Here is a 27420-nt window from a genome sequence, read left to right as displayed (position 1 = left end):
CAAACAGGGAGACTTTCAGAGGACCGAAATCCAAGCATTAGCCAGAGACAGCTTTAAAGGCCCGTCATGATAACAATCCCTCTTGTGAATGCTGCCACGTGCAAGGATCTGCCACTCTACGAGTTCTCCCACGTGGACATGGTGGCTTGTACAGAAGAGATGGTTTGACATGCTGACACATGTGCGTTGACCTGAGGCTGTGCTAGCACGGCACTTGGAGGCTGAAGGAAGGATTGCTTTTGAGATATCCCCAAATAAATATCGATCAGTACCCCATGCATAATGCTGGCCATTTGAGAAGGACATACTCAGTTTTAAGATACGTTTAGATATCCAAAGTAACCAACTTGTTTGATGCTAACAGGAGGTTTGTACAAGGCAGAATTGATGAATATTCGGTGGCGGTGGCTTTCTTCTCTCACATTCACAAGCTTATCCAAAATCCAATAAAAACATAGGGCTGGATACAGTGCATAAGCAGCAGATGCAGAGAGCCAAGACGCTGGTGGTGGTTTGCGTGTAGAAAACAGAGCAGAAGTAGACAATGATGAATAGTTATTTGCTGGATATGTAACCATTTATGACAAGAACGATTATTCACTACCTGTTGAAGCCTCTGAACAAGTTATCATGGAGAATGTCTTATTCAAAGCAATTCTTATTTCCACTGGAAGCAGCCCACCCTCCTGCTCTATTCACACGTTTCTTTGTCTTTCTCATTCTCTACAGATGTCGTAAGAACGCACTTTGAGAAGTTTCTTGACATGTTGCTGCTATGCTTATTCCTGAATATGACGCAGCTACCAGATCCTTCCTTCCACGATACAACAGTAGTAAGAAAAAGCTATGACAAGGTAATTTCCACTTTACTATGCCATTCAAGGGGGTTGTGCTTCATACCTAAAGTTATATGACCTGCTCCAAAGTTTTGGCAACACTGTTTATTTAAGGTAAAAATAACTGCTCTGATTGCTGGAATTTCTCCTATTACCCTGCAATAAAAATGTATCTAAATTATAAATGCTTAGTAGGAAGCACGACAAAAATCTTTTACTAAATAATATCTGCAAATAACCTTAGCTACAGAACAATGAAAGATTACCTCTGTTCATCTGCTGTCAGCCAGAAAACAGATCTTCAGAATTACAAAAAACACTTGAGGTCCCAACATTGTGCAAGGGCAAAAACGCTCTCAAATCCTCTTGCCATACAGTGCCCTCCATTAAATGAAAACAAATGTCCGTGAAACGCAGCAGAAAAAGCAAGATCCTCAAAAAGATTACCAGAAGTCCTTCCTGGCCTCTTTTCTTACTGTACCTCATACCTGAAATGCTTTGTCTTGGAAGTAGCCTTTTCCTATCTCTGTTCTGGTTTGGCAGATGACCAAATGCAAAGCCAGTCCTTTCATTCTCACTGACTCAGCTGGAAAACTCTTTCCAACTGCTTTGCTCTTCCTTTATCACCTCTGTGGACTAGCAAAGCTTTCCCACAGTCTAGTCCCCTCCTGCCCAGCACCACAAGTCACCTCCATCAGCACGTTTCTCTCTTTCCTTCCTAGCTTAACTATATTTTTCTTTGCCAACAGTTCCTTTGCCTGATTGGAAAACACCAAGTAAATAGTATTTTGGGGGAGTTTGGGCTCCAAATACGGAAGAGCCACTGCAACCCTGCTCTTGCACTGCAAAAGTAGAAATTAAGGAGCAAGCGCAAGACATGCATGCCTGGAGTATGTTGCTGAGCCCAGTTCTGCTCTGTAACAAGGCTCTGCCGAATGTAACACCCACATCCCTTGCCTGAGCTCCTCTGGAAGGTGGAGCAGCTGTGGGACTCTCAGATTACAGCAACGACTGCAGGGTAGTTTTGCTGCTGTCCCCTGGAAACGGGAATAAATCTGCCTGATCCCTTATGCTGATGGAAGGTGTCAGCAGAGGGCCTGTCAGCATCACGGGCACAGTACAGACATTTGCGTGTTTAGAAGCTGAGTTCACACTAACTGGAACAGAGTAGTTAAACACTCTTTAGAAAGAGCTCTTTTTTAGCTAATAAGATAAGAAAATGATTATGCAGCCAAACAGTTGCCCCAAGTAATCAAAAAATCCAGTTAGCTCTCAAACACTCACAGGCAACGGGCCAAAGTCTACTATCAGTCTCACTGGTGCCGTTAGGCTAAGCCCTGTCTGTGCAGCACCAGAACAAGGCCCTTTGTCTCCATGCTGCTTTGTAAATTCATCCTTAGCAGCTTATCCTCTTGCTTCCCTTCTCCCTTCAGCAAACAGTCTTTAGGCGTGGTTCTTAGCCTGCTGCAAACCAACGTTTTCATGCCTGAAATAGAAATTATGTACAGTGCGATTAAGCCACTATGCACAACAAAGCACTTTGCCTATTCAGAGTGCCCTTTTCCAGTCTGGAATTTCCAAACCTGATGTCCACAGCAACATCTGCTGGTAGAATAACATAAATACACAAAAACGAGCAGGCACAGTCACGATGAAACCTTCAGTTGTGGGTGTGTATCACTTTTCCCAAACCTACGACTATACCATAAAACCTGTTTCACTCTATTTCTTTCTATTAATAGCACTGAGTTACAAGTGCTAATGCACAATGTTAACACATAAATACTAATGTCGCAAGTCTTAAAAGAATTATCCATCTGGCTTTGTAAGTTGTTAGCAATATTCTGTTCTTGGACTCTACTCAATTAGTATTATCACATAGGTCATACATATTTATCATGTTTATCACACATTTGTCCTTAAACAAAGCAGACAGAAATATGCAAACTCTTACCATAGTGTCTTAAGGATAAAATTACTTTCTAGCTTAGCTATCCCTCCATAATACACTCCATTTATATTTTTTAATAAATCCGGAATGCACACATTTAATTTGAGGGCTTAACATCTTCATAACAATGTTCTTGGAATAATTAGACAGCTATTGCTACTTATTGCTATTACTCATACTTGAAGAAAAACAAACAGTGATTTTACTACTGCAGTAGCACTGTATTGCAACAAATACTGTGAACTTTACTATAACAACTAAATTGGACTTCCTTTTGTAGAGGTATGAATATTTTTAGCTTTTTAAACCACAAAAGTAAAAGGTACAGAGTTTAGCAACAATATTCTATGTAAAGCTAATAATGTAGGCAAAATTAAAGAACCACTACAAAGCTTTTCTATCTTACATCTGACTGTTTTGCCACAGTATGGGACTCATTTCATCCCCATTTATATTTTGGAGTATTGCCAATGACACTAATAGAAAGGATAAGAGCACAGTAACTAGTGTCTCCTAACATGGCTTGTAATTTGAAGTCCATTAGTACGATATACTAACAAGTACAGATATATTTCCTGCCCTATGGGTCATCCAATCTACAATGAAACTTCCATAGTCAACAAGGCTCAGTAAATTCACATATTCTTGAAAGATCTTCCTTGATATAGCCTGTTACTAGATTGTGTCTAACATGTTTTATCCCATTGTCGTGGTTTAACCCCAGCCGGCAGCTAAGCACCACGCAGCCGCTTGCTCACTGCCCCCCACCCCTGGGATGGGGGAGAGAATCAGGAAAAAAAACTCGTGAGTTGAGATAAAGACAGTTTAATAGGACAGAAAGGAATGAAAAACAATGATAATGATAATAATAATAATATGACAATAGCAATACTAAAAGAATTAAACTATACAAAGTAAGTGGTGCACAATGCAATTGCTCACCACTCGTTGACCGATGCCCAGTTAGTTCCCGAGCCGCGATCCCCCCCTCCCAATTAACTCCCCCCAGTTTATATACTGGGCATGATGTCATATGGTATGGAATAGCTCTTTGGCCAGTTTGGGTCAGCTGTCCTGATGGTGTCCCCTCCCAGCTTCTTGTGCCCCTCCAGCCTTCTTGCTGGCTGGGCACGAGAAGCTGAAAAATCCTTGACTTAGTATAAACACTACTTAGCAACAACTAAAAACATCAGCGTGTTATCAACATTATTTTCCTACTAAATCCAAAACACAGCACTATACCAGCTACTAGGAAGAAAATTAACTCTGTCCTAGCCGAAACCAGGACACCCATGTTGATAGATACGTCCATATGTCTGCTTTATATATACATGCCTCATACATGTTTTTACGTACAACGTGTTTGTTTGTATATATGCCTAATACAGCCTACCTAATCTAGTGGTGGGCACGCTGCAGGACTAAATCCAAAACCTCAGTGCGTTCATACCTTGAAGGACACTTTTGACAATGGTGTCTGTGTGATCAGCCAGCAGATCTGCTTTAGCGATTGCAGCCAAGGATAGATAACTTGACATGTTTCTGCACAGTTCCTTATTGCCCCTCTGAAGAAATTTCACTGCCACTGGAACAGCTAAGGCCATTACTGGAGGTCGATTGTAATTCTGTAAAAACACGAAAAAGCACTGAAAAATAAGCAGCTGAAAAAAATGATTAAAATAAAGTCTCATGCTGCTCAGAGTAGAAAAACAAAAACCAAAACAACAGGGGGGGAAAAAAGCAAAAAAACATGTCAAGAAAGGTTATGTTTTGGCAACACCAGTGAAGGCAGACTTCAAAGAAAGAGCAAGCAAAGAAATTTAAAACTACTGCACCAGGAAATGCTAGTAATGCACCTATTTTTGTCTTCTGCAAGAGGAGGAGAAAACATGGTATGAAGCGCACTAGTTAAATGTTAACTGCTCTAACATTTCTAACAAGACATTTTGTGTATGGTGCTCTCAGAGAAGACAGCAGAAGCTGTATCCATCACCCACACAGAGTAGGTAATTTTCATCCCAAATCATAGGAAACACCTTGGAGCAGTCACTCACGCTGTTGAGTGGTAAATATTGCTCCCTGCAGTAAGAGAGGCATTGCTGCCTTTCGTTCCTGCGTCGTGGTGACCTGTCCCACGCCAATGTCCAGCCCCAAGCAGGGCAGCTCGATGTGCAGGCACAGTCAAGGCTCAGGGAAACAGTTTCAAGCATGGGTGAATCTTCCCCAGCACAAGTCACAGCTTCCCTCATCTAAACTGAAGTGCGTTACTACTCTGACTTTTGGCCTATCTTTGTGCTGGCAGAGACCACGTGAAGAAAGGACTCCTCTGTTCCCAGAACAGGATCTCATGCTAAGCCACTGGGACTAAATCAAAGGCAAACTAGTCAGAGGAAAAAGACTACGCACGAGTAAGTGTACTGGGAGACTTGCTCACAGGGTAATAGCTTTAGTATTGATCATCAATTTTCCCGTAATAATTAAGATTTCCTTTTTTAAACGCCAGCCAATTTCTCTGAACACCAGGGTCAACTGAAATTTTTCAGGACCACTAACTTCTGTTCTCAAAATGGCACCAAGCTTCAGCAATCTCAGGGGTATCTGCACGTACACTTAGGTTTTGACATTAAGGTCAGAAAAGGTTTTCTGCAACTATTTGTATACGTGAAATTGTGTGCACAGACTATACGCATCTATTGCCCATTAAGTTCCCATACATAACTGCCTTTGAAACTAGTAGGATATGTTTATGTGTAACTGAGGACCTACATTCTCTCTGGAGCCTCCTTAATCAGTGCTTTGCTTTTCTCTTCTCTTCACTCAGTTTTGAACATCTCTTTGAAACTGGAGTACATCATTGTTTTTGAAAATAATCCTGCAATATGATTATATTTAATTAGCATCTGAAATCACAAGCAACCACTGGAACCCAGATGTTTCAGAAAGCAACAAAATAGCGCAAAGAAAGGCAGTCCAGACTTAACACATGCTCATTCTGGAGCAGCGCTGAAAAATTAAATTTAGACCTGAGAAAAAACAAACCTGTTATTCCATATGCCCTGCTACGTTGCCTTCTAGGCCAGCTCTGCCTCCATCAGCAGTAACTGCCTTTGCCATTAGCCTCATGGAGAGCAGGACCGACCCTAATTAAGGCTGCATTATGCTACTCAACCAACGCAAAAGAACCAAGTTTAAGTGGCTACAAGGATTTTTCCTTGCAACAGAGACCTGCCAAGCAAGAGAGTGCTGCAGCTGCTCCAGGACAGTCCCTTTCTGCTGGCCCCTAAGGAAGAAGGGGCTGCAGCAACTCCTAGGTGTCAAGATAGCTCATCGTGGCAACTGCCATATGACCAAAACCTGCGTCTTTAATGAGAAGAGTCCTTAAAATGACTAGAGCTTTATGCAGCAGCATGTTTAAATCAACATAATGCCTCATTATATTTGGCTGAGAGGTACTACTGAGTAGGAGCCAAATTCTGCCTCCAAGTTATACTCTAGGACTCCACGCAGAAAGAATGGGGAGATAAGGTTTGGCCCTCTGACTAGGATTTAAAAGATCTAAGAAAATTCCACAGAACATTTTTTTTTTCCCTACAATAAAGACAAAATACTTAGTTAAGAAAAGGTTTGAATTCAGATGGAAGGAGAAAGGTTTCATTTGTTCCATTATATCAGGGCATGAATGCACACTTATGAAAATGTGAAGGTGACAATGAAAAACAGATTTCAATAATATGATATAGTGATGTTTGCAAACCTAGGGGACCTCCCTGCTGCTAATATCAACAGAAACATGCTGTGAGATTCAACCCAGCTGTCAGATATTCATTACTACTTCAGCTATCCCTCACGTATTGTATAAAAACTCATTTTATGCCTTCTTTCTTTTTTTATGCAAAGGAACTGGCTGATAATAGCTCTATTTCAGGGAGCAGTAAATGTACTTTTATAACTTTCTCATTTCATTTCAATGAACTCCTTTCTTGAAGTAATCTGCAACACAGTGCAATCCCCAAAACATTTGGATACGAGCTAGCTTGATTTAGGCACATGGTTGCCAACAGCACAAACTGAAAGCTTAGACAAGCCATTGCATACTTTAGTATTCTTATGAAATATGATTTCTAAAGTACCGCTGTCGTGGTTTAACCCCAGCCAGCAACTCAGCACCATGCAGCTGCTTCCCTCTCCTTCCTCCCAGTGGGGTGGAGAGGAGAAAAAAAAAAAGTAAAACTCATGGGCTGAGATAAGAACAGTTTAATAACTAAAATAAAATACACTACTAACTAAGAATAATAATAACTGTAATGAAAAGGAATATAACAACAACAACAAAAAAACCAAACCCACAACCACCCAAGAAAAGACAATCAATGCACAATGCAATTGCTCACCTCCCGCTGACCGATGCCCGAGCAGCGACCCGCCCCTCCCGGCCCACTCCCCCCAGTTTATATACTGGGCATGACATTCTATGGCATGGAATACCCCTTTGGCTAGTTGGGGTCAGCTGTCCTGGCCGTGCTCCCTCCCAGCTCCTTGCACACCTGCTTGCTGGCAGAGCATGGGAAACTGAAAAGTCCTTAAGATAAGCGCTACTTAGCAACAACTACAACACCAGCGTGTTATCAACAGTATTCTCACACTAAATCCAGAACACAGCACTGTACCAGCTACTAAGAAGAGAGTTAACTCTGTCCCAGCTGAAACCAGGACAACCGCAAAGACAAAATATGATTTTACAATGTACAGTCTCTTGTCTGGAAAGTTTAAGCTGTGCTGCTACCGGTATCCAAATCCAGTTACTGTCTCACCATCAGGGACGTGAGGCAGAAAGGGAGATAACCAACACATCCAGGAACGCGTTGCTTGTCAGAAAGCATGGTCCCTACCAAAGCCAGTCATTCACAGAGAAAGGCAGAGGGGACACAACCCCCTGATATACCACTGACCTTCATAGGATGCGTTACTGTGCCCTGAGCTGGGGTGCAGCTTATGGTTCATGGCTCAGGGATGCCAGCGCAGTGCAGAAGAAATCTTGCTGAACCTCATCCACAGTCTTGACCCCATGTCTAGCTAGAATAAACCTCTATGCTTCCCAAACCAAAATCAACAAGAACCTGGGCTTCAGAAAAGGAGTTTTTTTCGTTCTCTTAATATTTTCCTGCAATACACCTTTTTGTGCGTCTTCAGAGTGGCAGACTGGGGCTAAACAGAACTGACCATACTAAAGGATTGTAAAGTAAAATTTCATTGAAGCAAATTCAGCATTGATGTTATTTTTTCTGAAACTCTTTGTTTCTTTTGGACTTTAAACGCTTTCAGCTAAACTAGATGAGGAATTGCAATAAGTTTATGGAACAATATATCCTACAATGGGCTAAGCAGTACCTTTCATGGGACAGTGACATACTTGTGCCACTATCATTTGAATTTTTATAAAGAAAGAACAAAAAAAACCTCCATATCTGATTTAAGAGGCAGATGTAAAGAAAGCAACTACGAAACAGCAGATGTACTGCAAACATCATCCCAGAGTAGTCTGTATAGAAAGGCACTTCATAGCAACTCTTTCTCCATCTGACATGGAGCTGGTCCCCACAAATTGTACCCACAGCTCAAATGCTGGAAACAACCCTGATTTCTGCTTCCAGTTCGATAACTGTGCACATAGGTTTCTCTACAGGTTTCTCCAGTGTATTATATTCCTTTCCCAACAAGGAATGATATTGCCTGCAGTCCTGGCTAAAACAAAAAAACAAAAAACAAAAAAAACCCCAAACAAAACCAAAAAAACCAACCCCAAACTCACCCTGATTTAATACCCAATTCCCCTTTCCCCCCCTTTTAATGGCTTTTCACCCTCAGTTTACCTTCTTAGAAAGCCTTGGAATAGCCCATTCCTATCCCCCAAAAGGCTGCTATATACTAAGATGTCTTCTTTTTAGTCTTGCATTCACAGGGAGCGACAGTTCATAGACTACTGAGTTCAGATAGGACCCAATTTCAGCTAGCAAATGTTTTTTGGGACCTAAATACCTTTTTGACCTTGTTGTTGCTGCCTCCAACATTTAGCAAAATATTCTCAGAAATTATTCCAACACTCCTGGCCAGAGCATAACTTCTTTCTAGTCCTCTATTTAGAGTAGTAGCAATTGGATTTTAGTTCAGAAGTCAGTTTTCTGTGTTGTATCTGGACTCAGCTGTTACAATCAAAACGTTAAGGGAGATCCTCCTTACTGACAGCGTATCTAATGACCTAAATTTCATGTCATTCAAATCTCTTTGGCATTTTGCTGCCTTCCAGAACGATTTGAAAGAATAACCTCTTCCCTGATATTAAGTGCTTTCAAATGAATCTTTCTGTAACCACAGAAAACGATAGTCCTATGTCTCCCACTTTAATACTTACATGAAATGCAAATACTTAGAATTAATGGAGAATTAATGAAATCTGGCACTAAACAGTCGAGACACTTTTAAAGATAAGGAAGCTGCCAAAACTTTTGATTCACTGCAATGGATGCCATATACATGTAATAATATTCATTAACGTTTGGGGTCATATTCTTGGCTTTAAACAAATGCAACCACTCCCATGCACCCTCAGAAAACATAAAGTACAACCGCATTTTAAAAGATAAGACTGAATAGCCAACGAATGCATTACACTCCCTTGCTTTCAGCTCAGTCTTACCTGCAAGATACAGCTCATGATATCGGATGCTATTTTTGCATGTGGTGTGTCCTCATCTTTTCGAGAAGGCTTCAGGTTGTGCTCTAGACACGACTCCCAGAGAGCCACGAGGGCTTTCCCGTGCTTTTCTATGGACGCTGTCTCCCTGATGGCAGTGGTGATGCGAGTGATGCAGATTTCCACCACAGCCTGGTCATTGTCATTGGTCTGGTAGTCCTGGTTCAAATGAAGAGGCATTTGCCAATGAATGCCCATCCTTTTCAAGGACCCCACAAAATTAACCTGAAGACATGAAGTTTTTGTAACTGTCCAGTGTCCATTTTCTCACTTCCACCTTTACGACTGGTTAGCATGATTAAACAGAAATTAGTCATCCCATAGACAATTCACTGTTTTAGGTCTTAATTCTCATTACTGTAAAAGGTATGGATTATGTTATCAAATGATTTTTAGTCGTCTGTCTTGAAGCATGGCCTTCTTGACCAGAGATTGCAGCCGCACACCTTAGAACCACTCGCACAGGCCTCTTCTCCCATAACCGTCCTAAAACTGAAACTGGAATTGTTATATCCACTATATATATAGCCAAATGCAGGATCCCAAATATTTCACATCATGTTGAGTCCCTGATGTAAACACAGTTAGTTTCAATTAGTATCAATGTAACATGAATAAAAGTTAATTAAATAGGCGTTATCACAAAATCCTGTAATCCCCCGTAATTACTGACACAGATGTCACGTGGATATGAAATGGCAGCGCTAAGAGACTCAGAATACACAATCACCGTTCTTCAGTCTAACCTATGCTGTTCCACCCTAAAAAGTAATGAAGATGAAAGACGGACTGAAGTATTAATCAAAAGTCATTGGTTTTGCTAGATAAAGCATGGTCATTTTTAAAAGGCTGGAGTCAAGTTCAGCACTAGCTTGCAGAAGTGCAGCTCTGGAGTTAGCTCTGGGGGCTCTGCGCTGCAGTGTGGTATGACAGCATATCACAGGCAGAAGCCACGACGTTTGGGTCTGTCTCAAAGCAATTCTCAGCCTTTAAACACAGCAAAGCCTGTCTACAAGCTTTGCTTGGGGTGACAGAAAAATCCATGCGCTTATTAAAAAAAGAAAACACTTACACTTTTTGTTTTGTATAAGGTTACCTATTAATAAAGAGGTGAACAAGTTAACAGCCGCTGGCTGGGACGGCACAAGAGCAGACCCCTGGGGAGAGTCACGGTCGCTGGCTGTGCGTGGACACGGAGAGCAGAGGAGTCCTGTCCGCACTGCTGTGAAACTCCTCGTATTTGGGGAAAAACCTATGTCAAACCCAGCAGGAACGGGGCAGTGCCGGAGCAGCTCCCCGATCTCCGGAGCCCTCTGGCGGGAATCGCCACTCAGCAGCTCGGAGGTAGGGGATGGCTCCGCGGGATGCCGGAGCTGCTTCATGCAGACTGGTGTGCTTGTATAAACATTTTGTAGCAAATTCAGGCATTTTCTCTCAAAAAGTACGTCAGGGGGAATTTGTGTGAAATTCCTGGTCACCTGCAGTTAGGTGAGTCGAAGTACATCACAAACAGCAGAGGCAATGGCCAAAATGACTTGATTAATGTTCTGAAAGACTGGGCAGGTGTAATTGCCGTCAAAGAAATGACCCAAGAGAAGAGCCAGTGTACAGTGGCTGTCCTGATGGATGAGTCAGTTCTTGTTGCAACCAGCAACGCCATGATCAATGCTCTGAGAGTCAGAGGTTTGCACATTGCCAAAACTGATTTCTAAAATCACATGCTATATGAAGTGCCAGAAAAGTACAGTTGTGAGAACATGTACGTGTTGCTAATTGAATATCCTAAGGCTCAGAAAAGATTTTCCTTTCCCTTCAGCAGACTGGAAGCAGGGAGGATAAAGACCTTTTTTTTTTTTTTTTGGACAGGACTTTTAAAGACTTTACCAAAATCTGTGAGCCTAGCATCATTCAGAACACTTCCTGCTGCAAACAGAATACACACTATGCATACAGCATACCTGTAACCTCCTGTTAATCTTTAATATGCCTTAAATAACTATTTAATAAAAATTATGATAAAGATGAACTTGAAATATCTTTAAAGGAAATCCAGCTAGTGGGAACTGGATTTGGTTACCGCAGTTTTAAATCTTACACTTTGCTTGGCATTCTTGAGTTTTTTTAGAAACTTAAATTGTGTATGTCCCTGTCTTTAATATTTTATTTATACAGTACACTTAATCTCATGACAAATGATTAAGGACAGTGTTTCACTTACTGCAGATGAACTAATTATTCTTATTTGTTCAAGAGCTTCCGAGAGGCTTCCTTCGATTTCAGCATCCTCTAAGGAGAAAAGATCCCCTGCACGTGAAAGGTCCTTTTGTGCCAAAACCAGCCCAAACAGATGATGCATGGCTGCATTCGCTGCCACTCAGCCAGATCTCTGCATGCACCATGTGCAGGAATGACTCAGATGCGGACAGAATGGAAACAATCCTGTGGACTAGCGATCAATTTCATAGGAAGAATAAATCTGGGGCATATTTCAAGACTTCCTTGGCCCCAATCTAAAAGGAAGGAAAAAAAAAAAAAAGGGAAAAATTAGCAAATGCATTGACTGTCATATTCCAGTTTAGCAAAGATTTTTAAATGGTGTATGTAAGCAGCATACAGGATCCCCTGATGCAGGCACATCCTTAAGCACGTACCACGAACTGCATGTTGAAGGACCTTTTGCCCTCAAACACTAAATAGCTTAGAATTAGCTAAACAATACATAACTTTTAATAAATAAAACCAAGTTGTTTTCATTTCAATGCATATTACCTGAGCGGGATGGTGACTGGACTAACTGATAAGGATTACAAACCGCCTTTCTGTGGTCAGTAGCAGAGCAGAGCTAGAGGAGGTGGGTGAAGCCGCTTCATTTGTTTGCTGGGTTGTTGTGTCTTGACTCCAGAAATACACTATTAGCAAGATTGAGAAGATAATGATTTTTGTTTAGAAAAACAGTCAGTTTTGTTGCCAAAATGATCCCTGCAAGCCTTTTCAACTCGTGTAAAACAAACACTTGGCTGAGCTGAAACTATGCACTTCTCCTTGGCTGGGGAATTTAACAGAAGCTGAGCCAAGTGGGGCTGGGCTCGGTACCATGCACACACTCGTGAAAGAGGACAGTCCTGCACTTGTACCCCAAACCCCTGGTGTTTAAAGCATCCACAGAGGAGGAGACATATGCCTTAATTATAGGAGAAGTTTGTTTTTTCCACATTTCAGAAGTGCTATTTGTTATTCCAAGCCTGCCAGGACTTGCCTCATGCTGATGGGTCCCCTCTGCTCGTACACCTTTGAAGCGAGGGTCTTCATGGCCAACCTCAGTGCACATGAGCAAGGGACCAACAGCACAGGGTCCTTCAAGCCCAGGATATCCTGCAGGGCTTGGATACCCTCCTTGGACTTCGCCAAGGCAGGTACAAATCCATGCAGGCAGAAAATGTCTGTCCTTGAGTCTTCCATGGGTCTCCATGATGGCCCTACCAGTAGGAACAGGACAAGGGCAGTCCCTCCTCCCTCAGCTCCCGATCGTACTGCCCTTCTTCCATCCTTTCCCACCAACACTATTCACGATGACAAAGAAACTCAGCAAGCCACAATTTCTCAGCCCCAAAGAGCACCTCGAAGTGCGGGGCCCTCCACGGGCCACTAGCGCTTCAGGCAGAGCTGTGAGAGAAGTGGGGTGGTGGAAGAGCCTGCTGTTCGAGACCCTACTGACAAAGGGGTGGACTACACAGAGGACATTCACCGGCACTCATAGCAGCCATGCTGGCCAGCAGCACACTGAGCTTCTGCCAGCGAAAGGGGACACAAAGACACATAGCCCCATGGCCCTGAGTAAGCTCAGATGCACATGAAAGGAGAGGTTAGAAATGGGAATGCCTCTGTGCCCTGGAAAGCTGCTGCACAGCTCAAGGACCTCACCCCCAAACAAGCTCTGCTGGAGGGTCACCTCATGCTCCCTTTAGGTTTAACTGCATCTGTGCTGGCCATCTTTTAGTACACAAGTGATCATTCGCACTCCTTCAACACCAACATCTTCCACATCATCAATATTTTCTCCATAATGAAGCGTGCGGAGATAAACACAGCATCATTCAGAGAAACTGCGAAGTAGGCTGTTGTTAGTTGCTGTTTTGTGAATCAAAATGTCTTTCTGAATTTAAATAAACATACCTAAATGTCAAGGACATATATTATATATATATGTGTGTGTGTGTGTATATATATATATATATATATATGTCCTTGACATTTAGGTATGCAACAATCTGAACAAAGTTTCAGCTTAGCTACTAGTGGCTGTCTTTGCAGGAATACAACAGATACACAACTATCTAGCTGACAAAATTATGACATTAAGGTAGGCATACACTAAATATGACACTCATTAATTCAAGAGTTTGAGTTAGCTTCAAATGTTACGCACTGGAAAAAGCAGTTGCTAGAACCGGATCAGTCTGCCTTGGTTCGTGCACATCGCTTAAATGACCTAGTCTGTGTTTCCACTGAGTAAAATTTCTCTGTAGCTTTATACAGAGGAAAGAGAAATGTCTGAGATTTGACATATATTAGCTGAAGTAAAATATAGGAGAAAAGGGAATGTTATGAAAAATAGGCTATTCGTAATCTGGACAGAGTGATGAAGAGGCTGGGTAAGCGTGACAAATTAAGGACTCAAACATCACCACATTTTCCACGCAGGCTTGCGTTAGATGAACCTGCTATAGCAGTGTACAGCCACGGTCACCCCGATGGCACATGCCAAGCAGGGCAGGCAGAGAGCTCCTGCCCACTGCTGCCTGCCTGCTGGAGCACGTGGCGGCCTGCAGGAACCTCTGTGCAGATGCGTATCTAACCCAGGCGTAGCTTGACAGGAGAACATGTATTAAAACACAAACATTACATCACAAATGAAGACTTTCCCTCTGTCTTCACTTATTCATCTAACCCGGAATATTTACTGATTTTGAGGCTAGGAAGAGATCTACCAAGCAGATCTTCCAGACGGCCCACGTGGATTCACAGCCAGCTCCTCTAGGTTCCTCTCTTGAGTTGATGAACAAAGTACTACATTGTCACAAACTAGCTCGCTTATAATTATTATTTGAGATACAGAGTATCCTTAATCCCTGTTACTCTATTTTATGCTATTTTTCAGGAAAAAAAAAATGCAAAATGTCAAATAAATGGCAAAACCACTGCAAAACTCTGAGAACCTTCTGGAAATAACTCAATGAAACAATCTCTATTTTAATAGCATAGGCAGCACCTTGCACTTGATCTGCCATAAGCCCGATTGTAAGGTTTTTTTAGTTTCCCAAATCTAGCAATATCATTACATAGGACTTTTAGTTTGATTATTTGCAACAAGACAGAAGCAGAAAAGAGTTAATAAGATTGCAAACCCCGAAGCACAACAGGCTAGATCCTCCTGACAATCGCTATGGCATAAATAACCAGTCACCGAACTGAAGGGGATGGGGTAAGTACAGAGGAGATCGGGCCCGTCATATTCATACTCAGCAATTCTCAAATTCAAAAATAAAAGTTCAAAAAGCCGCAGACACAAACTGAATTTTTTACCTGTTCACGATTCCACAACAACATCCTCAACGATGGTTACAGGTGCAAAGCTTGTGTTCTTGGAAACAAAGCCTGACCAGTTGCTTTGCTCCCCTGCTACCCCAGGCAGCATCCGAGGGCACAGCAAGTGGAAAGCTGGAGAATCGGGTGGCAAGCAGTGAACCTGAAGCTGTTAATTGCAGTGCCAGGAGTAAGGCATTTCAGGAATGCAGACTAAAGCAGCCTAAAAGTTACCAATGGCTCCGTCAGGTGACTACAGGAACCTAAATGCAGAGAGGCCTTATCTCTGAATGAAATGCTCTGTTTCTAGGACAAAATACAAAGCCTACTCCACTTGTGTGCAGTTGTTTTTAACAGAGAAAACAGAACTCTCTATGTTAGTGGAAAGTTATCCTTCCCTGGGAAGAAGGTAAGAAAAAACCTCAGTAAGCTCACACTGTTTGAAAGAAAAAGAACAAGTGAACAAACTTGCTACAGAAGAGATTTTCTGTCCAAAAGAATAAATGCTATCATTCCGGAACACTTTACATGAATACAAAAGAGGGTCTGAAGTTTCCTTTGGCTTTTAACACTACTTTCATAAGTAGCACAACAAAATCTGCACACATAATTTAGAAAAATGCTTCAGGAACGAAGATTCATTTGAACCCTCCCTTTGATCAGCTGCACTGAAACACGGCAGCCCCTTCTTGGCCTTTCGCAAATGATATTCTACTCGATGTGCTTCCGCAGAAGAAGAGTTTCTCAGAAAGGCCCTGTTCTCTACCTGAGGAACAAACACTTTTTAATGTAATTTTTATAGACAACACTAAGGACAATACAGAAAAACATTTACTTACTATAAGCTCTTTGAAATGGAATTATAGCAAATCTTCTTAATACTTACATTATGTAACAGTGCTGAAAATACTTTTCTTGCATAGGTCTTAAGAGGAGAAAATTGTCCTTTAAGCATCTCCTTGCTCACTACAAGATTATACTGTGTCCTACTAATAGGTAGCTGGCACTGAGGAAAAAGAAAAACATAATACATGTGTCTTCTAAAATGTCTTTTTTTTTTTTAATTTCTTTTTTAAAACAGGTCAGGTTGGACAATAAAATTGCTTCAAGTATGGTTCCCGAGATGTCTCATCACCTTGACTCCACATCATCTATCAGCATCTTCTCGTTCAGATAGGACAGAGATTACTGTATCTGTCAGATCAGCGTCTGAGACAGATCAGGCTTATATTTGTGTCCCATGTACACAAGCAACGGAAAAGAGGCAAAGGGTCTCCCCAAAGTTTGTACATCCTGCGCGGCTCCCCAGCGGCACAACGTCTGTGGGGGTTCGCAGCAGGGATCCATACCTTCTTATGGCCAAAACATGGGAAACGAAACAGTGACTCCAGCTCTTGTAACGAACTTCAACTCATCATTACGCAGGGAAAAAAAAAAAAGACTCAGCTTATAACACAGGCCATTTCCACTGGTTCATGGTGCAGTCCCACATCTAATTCAAAGTTTTGATTCTGATTTTCAACACCTAGTTTCCCTTTTCATGACAAGCTGAGAGAGCCATACATTCCCTGGGACCTTGAAGCTGTTCCCCTCCAAGGTGAGTCTCTTAACTTGCTGGAGGCACAGCATTCTTACCAAAGCTCCTTATCAGAAGCAATCAGAATAAAAGCTAGCCTGACAGGTTTCAGAGCTTGAAGCAATTGAATTGGTCTGTTTGCAAAATAATTCCCCCAATAATAGAAGATTAACAATAAAAATTCCATGTAAAAGGGCAGTTGGACCTAAGGGCATCCAAAAGCCAATTGAACTTTGAGCTAAAAGACTGAGTCTTACAGTTTTATCAAGAACCTGGATTCTGCAGAATGACATTAGAAGGACAAAAAAAAAAAAAAAAAAAATCTTTTAAATCCAAGAGGAAGGGGAGAGGATAAAAATTTTTAAATTTACAGTGAAGGAAATTCTACAAGAAATTAGAATAATTTCCTTAACTTTCAAAAGACTTGAAATGTAAGTATGGTTGCTTGATTTTACCAGATGGTGCTATCCCACTGAAAACAAAAGGGCAACCTTCAAAGAACTGTGCAATAATATTGTTAATCTAGTTCCATGCTAAGCAACATAAATTGAGAAAGCCCTCACTATATTTAAGGAATTTTAGGAAATGCAGGCCACCTAGAATTCACGTTAAGTGAACCTTATAGTATTTCTAGTTTGCTCACTGCAACGCAAGAGGCAATTAAAACCTTACTATACCATTGAACCTATCTCGTACATGAACTTACATAATACTGCATTTCAGAAGGAGGTTAAGCATGCACAGTACTGAGTCCTGAGCTAACTCACCCCTGCAGCAAAATCCATAACCCACCACCACCGCGCATAGTCCCTGCAGGCTCTCAAAGCCACTGGCCAGTTGCAGTTGAATACATCAAGAGACAACAGGCTGTGAGTACAAACCATCCCCTTGCTGGAGCCGCACCGAGGACAGATGATACTCCACACCCAGCGCACAGCCAGGGCTCCCAAGTGAATCCAAGATTCATTCAGCACTTCCCAAACCCCATTCTCCTCTCTAACGCTCAGTTTGCCAGGGGCACCATGCATGGTTCTCCTCAAGTGCTGGAGCACTTCCAGCTGGTATTTCTTGTTCTGTACTGAAGGACCAAGCTACTACAGGCGCCAAAGCTCTTTGATAAACAAAAGGTAATGCTCCTTTTCTGAAATATTAAAGAAAGAAATCTAAAAGGTATAAACTGAGCACCCGGCTCAAAAAAGTAACTTAGGTTTAAGTGTCAAGTAAATTACACAGGAGAGGAAGATCTGAGAATTCCCCTTAAATGGAGACTTGTGTTAAAGGACTGGGAGGCCAGAAGTCTTGCTTTACCATGGCGATCTTGGGAAATCACAGCCCAGTGCTTTGACTACTCTATCTATAAAAACGAAAAGGAGGGGAAAAAAAAAAAAAAAATCAATTTCCTTACCTTGCAGACATGTTGCCATGCTTAATACACTGGGTTGTATGAAGTGCTTTGGATGCCTTGGATGAAAGACGCTATAGGAAAGCAAGAGCAAAATAGCATTAGTAACTCTTTGCCTTTTCAGCACTCTGTGTGCAGACTATAAAATATATGCCGCGTGATACCTCCAGGAATACAACTGCGTATTTCACCAAACAGGGTTTAATATTTAGGACATGGTCCCATAAAAAACAAACAGGACAGCAGCTCTACTAAACCCTGTGGGAGTTTGTGATGTTATTCACACATGCATGGATGGAACAAAGCGAGGTTTAGATTTCCATTCTCTCTGGGGGTGGGGACAAATGTTTTCAACAACTGCATATTTAGTTTTATTTTACTTTTCCATGAATAGGAGGAAGATTAGAATCATCTTCAAAGCAAACTTTTATTCTGTGCATCTGATAGGATTCCCTTCTCTTGAAATCCTTCTCCCCCATCTCACAGGAAAAATCTGTTCCGTGGAATTAGAAAAATTATGTCTCAAACAGTTACAGAAGTTTGTAATATCTCCAAGACTGCTGGATACTTCCTTCCCCACATGCGCCCATCCAGGAAAAAAAAGAAAGCCTGGATACATTTCCTGGTTATTTTCAGCCTGAGACTTTCCCAAGAACATTCACATATGCAATTTATGGACAGAATATTGCAAGATATTTCAGAGAACTTTTCCCCTCCATGTTACACTAATAATTTGATTTATTTTTATGTTTGAAAAGCATTTACTCACTAAAATAGAGCACTCTTTCAAAACTTTTAAATAAAGTTCTCACATTTTTCAGTGAAAGAAAAGGATTAAAGATTATATTGAAAGAGCATCATTTTCACACAGGGTGAATAGACTACAGCAGTTCCCATGGGATCAGCTGCATATATTTAAACTCTTCCCACAAGACAACCATTGTTTCCTACAAGCCCCTCTGTTTTTTTCTGTCATGACAGGTTTCCACACTTCATGTCGTCTAGAAATCCCATGGATGCTGAGCTGGACCAGATGATGAAACAATAAATTATGAAGTCTAATAATTAGGCTAGGGTTAAAAATGTTTTTGCTAATGAAACACCTTGCTGCAGTCCTGGGAGCTGTGAACTGACTTGCTCTCAACATCCAGTTCTAATACACAAGGAAGCAGTATTCTTATTGGAGGCAACTGCAGAATAATCAGAGGAATTATACAGCCTCTTTTAAGATCCATCTCTTCTGCCAGAATTGCAGGGCTATACTACTATCCTCAGTTTGAAGTAAGTTCAGCGTTCTTCCTAGATGTGTAAACCAGCGTGTAAATATTCTCCCCTGTGATAAGCTGGCTTAAGCAGTAGGTTTTATAGGTCAGATGCTGCTTTAAGTGAACCAGATTTCACAGATCTCCGAGGCAATTTTGGCTGCACAATCCATGCAGAACCCAAGTGATGCAGAGTGGTAAGAATGTACTTATAAACTTGCTAAGTGCTACTTTTGCAAACAGTTTATAACTTGACCAAATTTTTTTTTATATATATATACTTGATTACCTATGTGCTGTCGAGACAGTTTTCTACAATTTTCAGCATATAAGAAATCACAAAGGTTTATATTTGACTGCCGTTTCAGAACATGCCACTGCTATATATAACACTTCAGAAGACTTAGCATTTTTTAACATCAGTAAGACAGATTTGTAAGTATTCAATTTCTAAATATCTTCATGATATTAAAATAGTATGCTAAAGCAAACAACACACTGCTAATATGGAACAAATTGCTTCATATAACAAATACCAATACACTCATTGTCATGGTGATGCTGTCAAAAGCTGGTCATTTTCAAGTGTTGCTTAACGAGCTTTCATATCTGTGGCAAATTTTCAAGACTGTAGTGATGTTACAGAAAAAGAACTTGTTCTAAAATTTTACAAAACGTATAAATACGTATTTCTGTCTGAAGAGAATGAAAGACTAAGTGGAACAGAGCATGAGGGACTACAGGATAGGGTCTCTAAGAATGCCACTCTGGAACTGAAAATTGGACCAGAGGAATAAATAAATGCAAAGTCACCGTCCCTCAAAGTCTCCAGAAACAGCAGTCACTGAACAATCACCGAACGTCCTAAGGTTCCTCCCAGGTACCCGGCGATCCACTCCAGTTTCTCTTCAGCACATGTTTTAACAGGGCCAACATCTCCCCTAGCCTGCATTTTCAAAGTTCCCCTAACACAAGGCAATAATTTACAGCACTGGGCACAAAGTGCCTCCTGAGCGCGGGGAGGAAAGGGAAACACATTTGAGCCCCAGGATGAGTCAAGAGCACTGCAGGATTAACGTACGTGCTGTCACACACCACAATACGCAGGCACTGCTTTTTCTTTCTGCGGCACTTCAAGCTAACTTACAGCATTTTTCACAAACATCACTGTAATACATTTCTACATATAATAACCACAGTTCCTGCATTCACAGAAAAAACAGTAAGTCACACTATTAAAGACTACATTTCCTACACTTTCAAAAACCTCTTCCATTATTTAATATTTGGATCTGCTACTCAACTTCTTTCCATGCAGTAATTTATTCATTATTGAAAATGTTACATGAATGCATATTTAAGTTAGTTATTCATACCTCTCAGAAGAGAAACCTCTGAAAAACATTAATAATTGAAGGCAAATTGTCGCTCTTTAGAGAAATTCTGATAAAATCCATTACAGTTGTCAGTCCCCCTTCCATCCCCCTGTCTCTGGTATGCGAGGCTGCTGGCTCGGTGCACAGCCTTGTCAAACCAACCGTACAGTCTATTCAGTTACCCTGGAGTTGTCATGTGGAATCAAGCAAACAAATATCTTCTCTCCATTTTCCCCAACTCCAGCACTCAAAACCAGATCAGAACTAATTCTTCACAAAGCTTAACTTCAGCAGCAGCTTGAGTGAAAACGCTCCGAGCTTGATATGGAATTTGAATTAGTTAAAAGGATTTATCAACAGCCAGTGGTTACATTCAGTTAATTAATAACTTGCTTATGAGTAACGAGGAAATTGCAGAAGTTAATATTACTCATGGGGCCTCTTCTCAGAAGTTGGTGAGAAGGCTGGACCCTTTCAGTGTCTTTGGAGGAACATTAGCTAAAAGAAAAATCAGGAAAGAGTAGGACACTGGAGGAAATGCATCCTCTCTGTTGACAGCCGTTGCATCTCACCACATCGTAGAACTTCAGCCAGCCCTTAGAAAGCGTAACTGCCCAGGTGGAACCAGTACCCAGGACCTACCTGAACACCTCCACAGCTTGGCAGCCGTAGCGGAGAAATGATTTCTAAATCATTCCAGCAGCATTCTGCACACAAGCTGAACGTGCCTTCCTTCCACATTAAGCACGTCTGTATACTTTTCCCCTTAACTTTCCTTTGATAAATAAATTCCAGATTCCCAACGAATCAACCGTAACTAAAACCTACCCTACACGCAGATCGGAAGGATCTTGGCGGAACTGGTACTGGCTATGTCCTCCTCTCCTGGGAGAGCATAGGAGCAAACCCACACTGGGAGTGTCCCAGCACTGACATTTTTCTAATAACAGCGAAAGCAATATCAAATGAATCAACTCTCAGAACAGCAAAGTGTAAGGTCAAGCACTCTTAGCCAGCTGCTGGAAGGAAAGAGAGACTGTTTGCCCAAAGATAATGAGGAGGCATGTTTGTACCATTCCTGTTAGGGCTTTTGTCCTTTTGCAATACAGAAAGGATTTATAAATTATACAGTTTAAAAAAAACTGCTCCTTAGAATACGCATTCAGTCATATGAGCCCTTGATTTTGATGGCAAATCCTCCAAATAGCTTTTTTGCTCGTGTTCATTCCACCATGGCCTCTACAACCAAATACAAAATTAATGGTGGGTGAAGAAATACTTTTAATGATAAGAAAGTCATTGTTGCTGTTTTTTAAATAAAATGCAATTGTGTGTTCTCTACATCTTCCTTTTAACTTAGTATGTATATGAAGAACACAGCTTTCTTCTCTCCTACCTCTACGAGACTGTAAAAAACTTGCAAGCTGACAGCAGAACATAAATATTCTCACTCTAAAAATAGTTTTCTAAACAAGACATTTTTTTAAAAAAAGTTTCAAAACACAGCATGGTCTAACCACGAGAGCATAAACACGGGTCTTGGATTTTACTTCTGCATCCGATAACTACGTAAGTCATTGTACAGTAGGAATTAAGAAGTTGATTCCTTCACTCACTGCAAGCCTACTTTTGACTTCTAATAGCAACCAAAGTAACATTTCCCCCCCAGTGTCTGACAACCTTTTAATTTTTCATGTGGAAGGAAAAGTAGAACCAGAAGCTGGTTTTATACTTACTCAAACACAACTATGGTAGTAGCTAATAACAGTCCTCAGAAGATTTACATAGAAAAGCTTTTCTGATAACTATGCTGAAAGGATAAGACCAGTGTTGACTGTCTTCTCAGACAACCCGTTCTCTTACTGTCACAAGGTGGACAGTAGAAAGGGGTTCCTCTTACTCTGAGGTGAATGCGCTCTGCTCCCAGAATCATTTGTACAGTCAGTAAGAAAATGGAGACAGACAGCAGGCTGGGGAATATAAGGCAGCAAAGTAAGGATCAGTGAGAGAGACCCAAACAAGCTTTGAAAAGAAGACTGATGGCATTACCACGGAGAAAGACAGTGACATGGCCCTTTCCAAGCTAGGCACTTCGATTCCTTCCGATCTGTACACTCCCTGCAGAGGTTTGCCGTGCTAGCATCACCCTTTACAACCCTGACATAGTCATACCTTAATTCTTTTGCTTCTGCTTTTTCATTGATGGATTCATTGCTATAAACCATTAATGTCACTACGACAACGAAATCTTAGCTTATGCAAGATGGCATGTGAAAGAATATAGCAGAAAGACTGACTCAAACCATGCAGCACAGTCGTCTTAAAAGTTCTCTGACCTTCCTCTTGCTGTTTATAAAAATTGTAATTAACTACACAGAGAACCAAGAAATTACCACTGGACCAGGATATGCTTGGAAAGACAAATGAAATCAGCAAAGAGCACTTGAGCAACTCACAACTCTAAAACATATAATGCACATGGTAAACAATATGTTGTAATAATAAGGCAAAACAAGATATTGTGATAATAAGGTGTATTGGGTTTGCGTGGCAAGGTTTTGGTAGCCGGGGGCTACAGGGGTGGCTTCTGTGAGAAGCTGCCAGAAGCTTCCCCCATGTCCGATGGAGCCAATGCCAGCCGGCTCCAAGACGGACCCGCTGCTGGCCAAGGCCGAGCCCATCAGCGACGGTGGTAGCGCCTCTGGGGTAACAGATTTCAGAAGGGGAAAAAGGCTGCTGAAAAGAAAACCTGCAGCAGAGAGAGGAGTGAGAAGATGTGAGAGCAACAGCTCTGCAGACCCCAAGGTCAGGGAAGAAGGAGGGGGAGGAGGTGCTCCAGGCCCCAGAGCAGAGATTCCCCTGCAGCCCGTGGGGAAGACCATGGTGAGGCAGGCTGTCCCCCGGCAGCCCATGGAGGTCCACGGTGGAGCAGATCTCCACCTGCAGCCCGTGGAGAGAGGACCCCACGCCGGAGCAGGGGGATGCCCCAAGGAGGCTGGGACCCCGTGGGAAGCCCGCGCTGGAGCAGGCTCCTGGCAGGAGCTGTGGCCCCGTGGAGAGAGGAGCCCAGGCTGGAGCAGGTTTGCTGGCAGGGCTTGTGACCCCGTGGAAGGGACCCACGCTGGAGCAGTTGGTGAAGAACTGCAGCCCGTGGGAAGGACTCGCATTGGAGAAGTTCATGGAGGACTGTCTGCCGTGGGAGGGACCCCACGCTGGAGCAGGGGAAGAGTGTGAGGAGTCCTCTCCCTCTGAGGAGGAAGGAGCGGCAGAGACAAAGTGTGATGAACTGACTGCAACCCCCACTCCCCATCCCCCTGCCCAGCTGTGGGGGGAGGATATAGAGAATTTGGGATTAAAGTTAAGCCCAGGAAGAAGGGAGGGGTGGGGGGAAGGTGTGTTTAAGATTTGGTTTTATTTCTCATTATCCTACTCTGAGTTGACTGGTAATAAATTAAACTAATTTCCCCAAGTTGAGTCTGTTTTGCCTGTGATGGTAATTGCTGAGTGATCTCTCCCTGTCCTTATCTCGACCCACGAGCCTTTCATTATATTTTCTCTCCCCTGTGCAGCTGAGGAGGGGAGCGATGGAGCGGCTTTGGTGGGCACCCGGCGTCCAGCCAGGGCCAGTGCACCACATAAGGCAAAAAAATTTTCACATACATTTCACTAACTGAAAGAGGAGAATTTACTTCATGGAAATAGTTTTTCCCATCCTAGAAAAAAAATTTGGTTTTAACTGTTATTATAATAGCTACAATGAATTTATGTCCTTTTTAAACAAAGTCCTGAAAATATTTTTTTTTTTTTTAGACTTTTTAAAATAAACATCTTGTTAGGAAAGAGACATGCTATTGTTCTCTCTCCGACTAATTGGTGAAGAGAAACAGAATATTCCATATTCATTGCATTTAGCCTAAATGAGTCATGTTATCTTCTACCCAGACAAAGCATTTTAATTTTAATAACGACAATGCTGACAGCTACAATACTGTTCTTGCAGAAGTTTGCTTGTAAATAATTAACAATTGTTGTATAATGACAGTGGGTTTTTTGATAGCTCTATTAATTTCACAGTCAGGTTGGAGCCTCTTTAATTTAGGGTATTCATAAAAATCCAACCCCCTCCCAACCTACTAACATAAAAGGCTAATGGAAAAAACAGGTTTACGTCCCTGCAGTCTGTCTCGATGCCAAAAATCTGTTGTACGCCAAGAGTTAGCCATGGAAAACCAAGGCGAATAGTATAGAAACCACAGATGATACCTCCAAATGGTTTACATGTTTGACTAATAATTATCCGATTTTGAAGTTAAAGTCTGCATTGCGATAAATAACAAGTTCGCATAGCAAAATTCCGTTCTGTGTTGTAGGACCTGGTGGTCAGTCACCGGTGGTGGCATTGTCAGAGGACAGATTCAGCACAGGATGGGGCACCACCTATTACTATCCTTTAAATATGTGCACTCATGCCTCTCAAAATCTTGCCAAGCAAGACACCGATGAATGTTCCCCTAATCCGCTCATATTTTTAAAACCTGCCAACATTCCTCTGATTCTGATGGAATCAGCAAGGATACACATACCTTGAGGACCATGAAAATGTTTCCCGTGTAAGCAAGTTCTTTATCTATCACATGCCATATAGTTCACTAATTCACAGCTACATCTTTTACATACGTATTAGGAATTTCATCCAAGAATTGTAGAACTGCATGCAATGTTTCCTCTACCATAATAGGAGATATCCAATTTGATATTTTTTTCCCCCTTCAGATAACACATCCTGGAGTTTCTATTCCTGTGAGGATGAAATATTTCAGTTCAGAAATAACAGAGGCTCTCAAAAGCCCCCTGAAGTTAATGGAGAGACTCTTATTGTCCTTACAAGGATCTATAGTCTTTTGTTCTCCCCGTAGGTATTCCCTGAAGTTACCTTATGCCCATTTGCTGTCCCAGACAAAGAGGTGGATAATGACACAAACATTTATGAAATAGTCTTTGGTTTCTATACGGAACAGGTAACAAAAAGCATTTCTGGGCCATGCATTTGACTGGCAGCAGCCCAATATTTAGCATACTTGCATAGTTTCATACACTAAGTGGATTATTCAGGATTGTAAACTGTCCTGCCAAATAAAAAATGTTAGATGTCAACCTAATATTTCTATCAAATTCCATATTAATTACTAAAGCTATTTTCTAACTAGTCTAAATTTTTTTTCCACACTAAGTATTGCTTATACTCCACTTCAATTACTGGCAAAGCACAGCAATCTTGTTTGACACTTTTAGAATAGCTGTTTATTTCTAAAGGCCAAATCCTGTGTACCAGACAAAGCCAAAGCTCCTGTTGAAATTATAAGAGGTTTTCCCTGAATGAAGTCTAAAAACTATAGGATTTGACCCATTGTCTCAGAGGAGCTAGACCCTGCCTCAGCACCATAGCTGTTTGTTAGCCAGGTTCGTAGGTGGTTATTGCCTGGCAGCCCTATCTTGTAACAATACACAGAGCTCATTACCAGCTGCACTAACTCCAAAAGGCTCATCTGCATCACAAAAGACAACATCTGCTGTGCATCGAGGTGCCACCTCATTGATAAAGTGTATCAGAAATAGAAAAAGTTTGCACACTCATTTCTTTACAGCCACTGCTGCTTTGGAGACAGTTCCAAAATAGTCACAGGCAACAAACAAATGTCACTGCAGGTCCATCTGACAGTACTTCAGATGCTCCGCAGCCTCCCTTGCTGTGAAGGACAAACTGCAAGCACACCCAATCTCTTTTTTACATACACACGTACATGCACACTGACTCTCACATTCACATTTTGCATATCAGATAACATTTTCATTAACCACTTGCATCATTTTCCAATTGAACTGCATATTTTATTACTTCAGGCACCTATTTCCATTCATTTTGTTTCCCACATACAGGGCTTTCTTAATTGAGCTGCATAGTTTATGAACTGTGCTAATTGAGCTGCATAACTCCACTGCTGAGTTTTTATATACTGTACCAAGCAGAATATTGAGTGCTGGATTTGTGCCACTGGAGGTACAAGCTCTGCAAGTTGAGGATTACTTTAACAGTTCTGTTATGTTTTTTCACTTCTTAGATTTCCGTATGTTTTCTCCTATTTTGTAATACCCAAATGGGTTGAAATCTGCATTTGGCTTAAGCAAAAGTTTTTTTAAGGATAGCCAGGACAAATGAATTAAACTGTTGATGACAGCCCAAGTAACCCTTGTATTCTGTCCCTGAGAGCAGAAGTCAAGAAAACTTACCCTAGGAGAGCAAAGGCAGCTACTCCCACGCAGAAGAAAAACTGCCTGACCACAAGGGACTGTTCCAATAGGTGCTCACGCTCCTGGTTTCTGGTGAAGAGCCAGAAGCCTTTAAAAGGGTCCTAGAAGCAGGAAGGAAAAGCAGTATTGATAAGTAACCATGAGGACATGCTGTTCTCAGCTGCCACGAGTTAAGAGCTCAGCAATCAGGGCATGCCTGCTGCAGAGAGACACAGCGTCTGGAGCCAAGACTGGTTCTGCACAGCATCCAGCTGTTTCTCACCCTAATTAAGTCTATAGGCTAACAGTGATTATTAATATTAAACACCTACCCTCTGAAGCTACTCATGAAACCAGATAATCCATACCATAGATCCACATTTAAAATTAATACA

At 41.7% G+C, this 27420-nt stretch overlaps 1 protein-coding gene and 1 long non-coding RNA gene across 4 annotated transcripts in view; both read right to left on the bottom strand.

Moving 5' to 3' along the window:
- VEPH1 (ventricular zone expressed PH domain containing 1) overlaps nucleotides 1-12042 on the bottom strand; it is an 84124-nt gene extending 72082 nt beyond the window's left edge. For all 3 annotated transcript variants that reach the window (XM_050902563.1, XM_050902564.1, XM_050902565.1), the window contains exons 1-3: nucleotides 11757-12042; nucleotides 9482-9697; nucleotides 4238-4412 (exon numbers count right to left, since the gene is read on the bottom strand). In XM_050902563.1, coding sequence (XP_050758520.1) covers nucleotides 4238-4412; nucleotides 9482-9697; nucleotides 11757-11894 — 529 coding nt within the window. In that variant the 5' untranslated portion in view covers nucleotides 11895-12042. The remainder of the gene's footprint in view (nucleotides 1-4237; nucleotides 4413-9481; nucleotides 9698-11756) is intronic.
- Nucleotides 12043-12313: 271 nt separating this feature from the next.
- On the bottom strand, nucleotides 12314-27102 carry LOC127020356 (uncharacterized). The gene is made up of 4 exons (XR_007767064.1): nucleotides 27026-27102; nucleotides 18103-18173; nucleotides 16008-16127; nucleotides 12314-12447 (listed from the first exon to the last, which is right to left on the bottom strand). It is a non-coding gene; the product is annotated as an uncharacterized LOC127020356 (long non-coding RNA).
- Nucleotides 27103-27420: the final 318 nt, after the last annotated feature.

Source organism: Gymnogyps californianus, chromosome 10 (genome assembly GCF_018139145.2).
Source record: "Gymnogyps californianus isolate 813 chromosome 10, ASM1813914v2, whole genome shotgun sequence".
NCBI classification, from domain to species: domain Eukaryota; kingdom Metazoa; phylum Chordata; class Aves; order Accipitriformes; family Cathartidae; genus Gymnogyps; species Gymnogyps californianus.
The sequence above is the reverse complement of the archived record's forward strand: the minus strand, read 5'-3'. Positions and strand labels throughout refer to the sequence as shown.